The following is an 8,539-nucleotide window of genomic DNA, read 5'->3' as shown; positions in this document are numbered from 1 at the left end:
GGCGGAGTTTGAAATATTACTCTTTCTGGGTCACAAAATAAACTTTTAAGATATTTTCATGCGAGAATGGTGATGTGTAAACTTCAAATATCTGCTCGATTTGTCAAGACATCACATATTTGCACAAGTGCTCTAAACGTTTTCGGAGATGCCTGTTACCCACCAGGTGACCGGGTGGTCACTCGGGTTAAACATAATATATAAGGCTGAACTGACAAAAAATCGGCCGACTACACCACCAGGTATTATAGGAAAAACCATAAAGCCTTTGAACTAAAGCAAACGCCGTTGTGACAGTGATGTACACAGTCTTGTTGGTATATATGTATGATTTGTATCACCTTCATGTTTCTCTCTCACCTCATATCCAAACCAATATCATGACCAGCAGCTTTTACAGCTGTGGCTCCAGCAAACATCAGCTGATACTAGAAAGTAATATTAAATAAATTCTAACAACAGCTGATCAAGCTTGAACGTGCTGTTGTTGTTAGGCGCAACATCCGCTAGTTTCCTCTTTCTGGCGCAAAGTGGGCTGTTATGCTGAGTGAACGGACTCTATGTCAGAACACACAGAAGCGCAGAAAATGCAGGAAGTGCTCTTTATTTATAGTGTCCAACTTATTTACACGGGATAAGATATGTATGCTGATAAATAAACAGAGGGAAACCAGGGAAGGGGGCTGACACGCATTTGGAGGGAAAGGGGTAACCCGCACACGCAGGATGGATCTATGAGAAAAAGAAAAACGAAACGTTACGGAAGGATGCCAAACAACCGGTAAGAAACGGCAATAAATATGGGGAGAGTTGGAGAGCTCACTTGTCACACTGGCTGTACAGGCTCGGGCGAGGATTCCCGGGATGTGGGAGAAACGCTGAGATTGATCTCCGTAGTGATCCCGGAAATGCGGCTTCACAAACAGCTGACAGGTAAGCGGGTGATGGATCCGGCTGGGGATACAGGACAACAGGTAAGCAAACAAAATCCAAGACATAGGTTGGCCGTAATGCACACCGCAGAGAATTAACAGACAAGTTCCCACTCGGGGAGGTGACAATACTCCGACACCAGACGTCTGTCGCGCTGCTCCTAAATAACGCTCCATCAAATGACGTCTGATGTACCGCCGGTGTGTCAGCATCCCGTGACACACGGCCCCGCCTACCTGTGCTGAAAACAGAAGCAGACCCTGTGACACCACACCAGAGAAACCCCACCAACTCCTAATAGTACCCCCCCCTCAACGGGCGGCCCCCGGACGCCCTCTGGGCTTATCAGGGTGCCTCCAACGGGCTGCGAGAAACAGGTTTGAGCTGGGAAACATGGAAAGTGGGATGACTCTTCATGGAAGCGGGCAGTTGTAATCTGACACACACAGGATTAATGAGGCGTTGAATAGGGAAAGGGCCCAGAAAACGGGGCGCCAGCTTCCGAGACATGCACTTCAAAGGAACAGTTGCAGATGACAGCCACACCTTCTGTCCCACGGAGTATAGAGGAGCGGGAGACCGTCTCCGATCCGCCGTACAGCGGGCTCACGTCACAGCCTGAAGCAACGCAGCCCTGGTCTGACGCCAAATCCGTCTACTGCGGCGAAGGTGGTCCCGCACTGCTGGGACCGCAACCTCCACCTCCTGAGAAGGAAACAGCGGGGGCTGATAACCCAAACAAGCCTCAAACGGGGAGAAACCGGTCGCAGAAGAGGTGAGCGAGTTATGCGCATATTCCACCCAGGAGAGATGAGAGCTCCAGGAAGCAGGATTAGCCGAAACCACACAGCGGAGCGCAGATTCCAGTTGTTGGTTGGTCCTTTCAGTCTGTCCATTAGACTGCAGGTGATAGCTCGAGGAGAGGCTCGCCCCCACCCCCAAAGCTGCACAAAACCCCTTCCACACACGCGACACGAACTGAGGACCCCTGTCAGATACAATGTCCCGGGGAATCCCATGCTGCCGAAAAACATGAACAACGAGTAAATGAGCAGTCTCAAGGGCGGAAGGGAGTTTAGGCAAGGGAACAAAATGGAGAATGTATCCATGATGGTAAGGATGACCGAGTGACCAGAGGAACGCGGCAGCCCCGTGACAAAGTCCACCGCGACGTGCGACCACGGCCGACTGGGAACGGGCAGATGATGCAAAAGCCCAGAAGGCGCCTGGTGACGGCTTTTAGAACGCGCACAAACTTCGCAAGCCGCAACATGCTCACGAGCATCTGTCACCAACGAAGGCCACCAAAAGGACGGTTTCGACAAAGACACTATACGACGAACGCCGGGATGACAGGCAAAGCGTGCAGTGTGCAACCAATGCAGAACGCGAGCGCGGACAGTAGACGGAACAAAGAGCCTACCCGGAGGCCCCAATCCCGGATCAGGCTCGTGCAGCTGAGCCCGGCGCACTACAGCCTCGATTTCCCATACCAAAGCCCCCACCACGCAGGAGGGCGGAACGATTGTGCTCACGCTCGAAGCCTCAACGTCCGAGGAAAATTGGCGCGACATCGCATCAGCCTTCGTGTTACGGGAGCCCGGACGGAAGGAAATCGTGAAATTAAAGCGGCTAAAAAACAACTGCCACCTGGCCTGCCTAGAATTAAGCCGCTTGGCGTTGCGAATGTAAACGAGATTTTGGTGATCGGTCCAAATCACAAACGGGTGCACAGCACCCTCCAGCCAGTGGCGCCACTCCTCCAAGGCCAATTTAACGGCCAGGAGTTCCCGATTTCCAACATCATAATTCCTCTCGGCGGAACTATACCGCTGAGAAAAAAAAGCGCACGGGTGGAGACACCCAGCCTCCGGCGAAATCTGAGACAGCACGGCTCCTGCGCCCGTATCGGAAGCATCAACCTCAACAACAAACTGTCTGGACACGTCGGGGTGGGCGAGGACGGGAGCGGAGCAAAACAGTTCCTTAAGCCGCGAAAAAGCCCGTTCAGCATCCGGTGTCCACTGAAAAATACGAGCAGGGGACATTAAACTAGTAAGCGGGAGCACAACCCGACTGAAATTCTTAATGAACCGCTGATAAAAATTAGCGAACCTCAAAAACCTCTGCAACTGCTTGTGCATGGAAGGGGTCGGCCAACTCACAATGGCCTCGAGCTTACAGGGGTCAGCTCTGAGCTGTACCTTTTCTAGCACGTAACCCAAAAAGGACACCAACCCCGCATGGAAGACACATTTCTCCGCTTTCACGAACAGTTTATTTTCCAACAGCCGCTGCAACACACAGCACACCTGCCGGACGTGGTCATCCAGTGAACGGGAAAAAATGAGAATGTCGTCCAGATACACAAAGACGAAACGGTTCAAAAAATCCCGCAGCACATCATTGATTAGAGCCTGAAACACCGCTGGCGCATTGGTCAGTCCAAATGGCATCACCAGATACTCATAATGTCCCAGCGGAGTGTTGAACGCCGTCTTCCACTCGTCCCCCCGACGTATGCGTACCAAGTGATAAGCATTACGAAGGTCCAACTTAGTGAAAACGACTGCCTCCTGTAACGGAGCAAAGGCGGAAGAAAGCAGCGGAAGGGGATATTTATTCCTCACAGTGATGGCATTAAGTCCACGATAGTCAACACAGGGTCTGAGAGAGCCGTCCTTCTTCCCCACGAAAAAGAACCCTGCAGCCACGGGCGAAGAGGATGGCCGAATCAAGCCTGCCTCCAGGGACTCCGTGACGTAGGTTTCCATGGCAGCCCTCTCCGGCCCAGACAGGTTATACAGCCGACTAGTAGGCAGCGAAGCTCCAGGCAACAAGTCAATAGAGATTGAAAATGTGACGTCATTCAGGGGTAAAACCGCAAAGGATACTGGGAAGTAGTGGCAAGAGGTAATAGCGGGCACAGGCTTTCAATAGAAATCAGTTACACAGCGATAAAAAGAAACATAAAATGGCAAGAAGCTGTTGTATTATTAACTGCACAAGCCGGGCGAACGGCAGCCGCGTGAAGTCGACGGGAAATGCGATTGGTTTTCATCGGATTCCGGCGTGGAAGAGAAATTGTCCAAGCCATGTCTTCGAAGTCACGAAGAGGCGACGGATGGCCTGGATTGCCGCTATCAGAAGACCTAATATAACGTTCGAAAACACTCCACCGCACATGTTAGTCTGCTCCAAGCATTTCCACAAAGGTAAGTGTTTTGTGGTAGTTAATATGTCTTATATGGCGCTGAACAGAAATCATCGCGCTATGCTCCTTTGTTTATTGTGGCTGTGTGTAATGTTGGCTGTATTTTGTAGGCAAACCAGCCTACGAAATGCTGGAATGCGATCCAGACTGGGCACCCTCTCTCAAACTGGGCCACACAGACTTTAAAGCTTCTACCACAGCGAGATTTGATCGGTTAAAACAGAGATCGAAATCAAAACAGCCACGAAAAGGCCCGCGTTCCTCTGGGGCAGAGACAGCTCATCCAGGCGAAATCCATGCAGGTAAAATTGTCAATGTACATAAATTCCACTTTTTCCACATTAAGCACTGTCTTGTTTTTGCACATAAAATGATCTTGTCTTTGTCTGTGTGCATGTGTGTCTTTCAGCACCAGTCACTACGGAAACTACAGCTGAGATCGAACCACAGCAGCTAACTCCACAGCACGAGGATGAAGATCTGCAGGAGTGTAAAATGTGTTCTCTAAGGTTACAAGAAATAGCACACCTGCAGGAAGAAAACCTAATATTAAAAAAAGAACTGTCCAAAAAGAAATTAGACAAGGAATTCTTGAAAGATGATAACTATAAAGTTAAATTCTACACAGGGCTGCCTTCTTTTGCTTTACTAATGGGGGTGCTACAACAAATCAGCCCGAGCTTGCCAGACACTGACAGGAAAATTTCCCAGTTTCAGATGCTCTTGTTGACTCTCATGCATTTAAGACTCAACCTTCCAATTGCACATATTGCACACCTCTTTGATATTAGCCGGACAACCACTTCCACTGTGTTTAACATTACTGTAAATGTGTTATACGCTCACCTCAGTCCATTGGTGCACTGGCCTGGAAGACATTGCATACAGGCCAGTATGCCACACCAGTATGTAGAGATGTTTGGTGACCGGGTGACAGTTATTATTGACTGTTTTGAACTGTTCATAGAGAGGGCACAAAATTTACGCGCCATGGCGGAGACATATTCTACATACAAAAGTAGACACACAATGAAATATCTCATTGGCATCACACCACAGGGGACCATCTCTTTCATTTCTAAAGGATGGGGAGGGCGTACCAGCGATAAACGAATAGCTGAAACATCTGGCTTTCTACAGAAACTTTCACCTGGGGACATAGTGCTCGCAGACCGGGGTTTTGATATCAGGGAAAGTGTTGCCTTAATGGGTGCCACTTTAAAAATTCCAGCATTTACACGGGGTCACAGTCAGCTACAAGCAAAAGATGTGGAGGACACACGAAAACTGGCACATGTCAGGATCCATGTTGAACGCGTTATAGGCTGTCTACGGTCCAAGTACACTATTCTAAACGACACCATCTGTTTAGGTTTTGTGGTGCCATGCGAAGGTGAGAACATGACTTTGCTGGATAAGATAGTCGCTGTATCATGTGCGCTCACAAATATGTGCCCAAGTGTTGTTGTGAAGCAAGCAAGTGATGAATAACTGTTTTCCAATTTGCGCTTGTTTTGTTGTGCAGCTGTGTTTTTAAACAAATCAGCTATTAATGCACAACGGTATACTATTTTGCCTTTGTCCTGTAAGCTTCAATAGTAACATGTAACACTGTTGTCAGTTATAAATAAAGACAGTCCTGATGAAAGACTTGTGCAACACTTACTTTATTTGTATTGGTTCTGACACTGTATATTAGTACAGACTAAAAAGAAAGATTGCGTTGGCCCATTCTGGACATAAAGAGATAATTTACAGCACAGCTGTAAAGTGCAGTGGTGTGACAGACATTTATAGCAATTTAAACACGTTCTAATAATTCACTGTGCATAACAGAACAACAGGTAACACAAACCATAAAGTGCAGAGTACAGGAAGATGGGTCCACCGTAATGTGACACTAAACATGAAATCACAAGAAAGTCCTTCAATATAAGAGTTGTCTCTGAATGGGTGTGACTGAAATACTTTCTGGTTAGTTTTCTATGCAAGCTTTTTTCTTTCTTTTTTTTTGTCACGGTAACATCCATGGAATGTGGCCCTTGTGAAACACTGGTTTCTGGATCACTGTAGTGATTGGCCAATAGCTCAGGCATTACAACTTTGTAGAAGAAATCCTGAGCGACAGGCAACATTTTAGTCCACAAGTCTACATCTGGCATCACACGTGTAACAACACAAGCTTTTGTTGTCCACACAACAAAGTCACAAAAGTGTGACTTTGTAACAAAGATCTGTGTTTGTACCTGCTTGTAGTAAATGTGTGTCTGTTTCAACTCCACCCTTCCATCTGTTAACCCCAAACAAAACCTGTCATCTTCACAGGCCTGCAGGAGGTTGTTGTTGCGGTGTTTATACGGGCACTTAATTTCCACACATCCTTCACCACAACATTCACATTTTACGAGCGCATCAGGGGTGGCACCTAATTCTGGGAATGAGGGGTTGATTATGAAACCACACTTATCAACTTTAAGTTCTCTATGCTGCACCTTTCCCTGTGAGGTGTACCACTCTCGTGCTGTGTTTTCATTGTCTCTTCCCCACTTGAATTGTTGCGGTTCATGGTTGGAGAGCTGATGTGACAGTTTTTGTGGGTAGCACACTTTCTTAACAGTTGACAACGCAGGAGTGGCAGTGGAGGTGGACACAACCGCATGTATGTTTGACGCAGTGATTCTTCCTGCTTGTGCTGTGTGCCAAAGGTCACATTTGTGCTGCTCCCTGGTTTTCTCTTCCAGTGCCTCTGCCTCAGCCTTTGAGACAATGACACAGTGCTTCAGACGATCACAGTGCTGCAGAAGGACAGATAGCTCACAGCCCTTCATCTGTGGGTCATAGATACGTAGCAGTGATTTGGGGAGGACACGAGGCTGGACAGGGTCAGCATATAGGTGGCAGAAGTCCTCCATAACAGCGCATAGGCCTGACCGGTTTTCATGCATGAGATCTGTGAGAGGCTTTAAATCGGCCAGTGTACGCACTTGTAGTGAACTGCCACCAGTGCGAGTCCGGATTTTGGGATTTGGAGAACAGTCACTTTGTCCAGCACTAAAGGATTGGTCGAGTGCCCTTTTTCTTGCTGCACTGGTGGTGTAGTCAATTGTGTGGCCTGGTACTCCTTGCACTCTCTTGATGTTGGAGGGCATTATCCAGTAAGCTTGGACATCTGTCGGCGTGATATTACCTCGTAGACGCACAGTAGTGTCAACTTTGTAAAGGAGAGCCGCCACATGCACACACTTCTCTGCCACACCAGCCATGCATGTTCAATGTGCACTTTCAACGTCCCCATTAGATTGCAGAATAACCCAGGGCTGAAGAGGCTTTTGGCTGAGGCGCATGGAGTGATTTACCTGAAACAGTCAATGCAGAAAAACGTGTTTGTGAGGACAGAATGTACAGTAAATATGCAGCTTTGCATAAATGGTAAATTGTCCGCACAGAATATTGCGTTTCGCTTCTGCTATTACCATGGTACATAGACAAAAACATATACTTTTATTCACAGGATATATGACAGATTTTTGTATCACTAATTGCCCAGTACGATTACAGCATACAATATTATTGTCACTGCTACATTTCTGTAATGCATACCAGAAATTATTTCTACTACTAATTAATTACCGTTGAGCTCAAAGGTCCTATTAATAAACGGTTAACGAATGTGTATTTATGAAGACGATTTGTGAGACAGGTAAACTTACCTTTGTTCATACGATGGTCTTGTGTTCTATACGGTGCATTTCAAGGTCCTGTACCCATCCGTCGGTAAACTGCACCTGGGCTTGTTGCAGTGACCTGAAGTTACTAAAAACTTCATGAGTGTATGCACTCACTCCAAGAACCGTATAATTATAAATATGAGCGTGGTGAAAGTTGGGCAGCACGCTGACGTCTTTTGTCCAGTCTGTGTCCTCGTAAGGGTCTAACCCTTTCACTCCTTTGATTTTTTCCTCGTACCTTTTCTTTACCTTTTCGTCGAGTCTGTCTTTGTACGGACCGGCATTGTTCTGCTTCGTTTTGTACATTCCTTTTTTGGTGAGGAAAGAAAAAGCAAGACGGTATTGGAACGTGAGAATAAACGTTTTGCGGTGCTGCAAATGCCTGCATTTAATGCGGTAATTTGAATGTCTTGCCACCACCTCCCGGCATGCAATGCGCGAAAGTCACGTGGTCTGTCAATCTCTATAGAACAGTCATATGGCCGGTGAGGAGGCAGAGACAGAGCGTGACTTTTGCTGAAAACTGACCTCAGATCATGATAGATCTCCGGCACAGACGACAGATCCAAATCTGGTGTCGATTCGGGAGCACAGGTCGCAGGAGGTGGTAAAGCAGACCGCAGACAGTGTGACAAACAGTGACTACTCCAACTCTCTATGCGAC

The 8,539-nt window shown here is 47.5% G+C and overlaps 1 protein-coding gene across 1 annotated transcript; it reads right to left on the bottom strand.

The window, feature by feature from the left end:
* Positions 1–5,933: 5,933 nt before the first annotated feature.
* LOC134637878 (uncharacterized) lies at positions 5,934–8,324 on the bottom strand. Its single transcript, XM_063488421.1, has 2 exons — positions 7,858–8,324; positions 5,934–7,503 (listed from the first exon to the last, which is right to left on the bottom strand). Exon 2 carries the CDS (start codon positions 7,408–7,410, stop codon positions 5,968–5,970), a length of 1,443 nt encoding a protein of 480 aa, XP_063344491.1. The 5' UTR covers positions 7,411–7,503; positions 7,858–8,324; the 3' UTR covers positions 5,934–5,967.
* Between the last annotated feature and the right edge of the window lie 215 nt (positions 8,325–8,539).

This window comes from Pelmatolapia mariae, linkage group LG10_11 (genome assembly GCF_036321145.2).
Source record: "Pelmatolapia mariae isolate MD_Pm_ZW linkage group LG10_11, Pm_UMD_F_2, whole genome shotgun sequence".
In the NCBI taxonomy this organism is placed as follows: domain Eukaryota; kingdom Metazoa; phylum Chordata; class Actinopteri; order Cichliformes; family Cichlidae; genus Pelmatolapia; species Pelmatolapia mariae.
The sequence above is the reverse complement of the archived record's forward strand: the minus strand, read 5'-3'. Positions and strand labels throughout refer to the sequence as shown.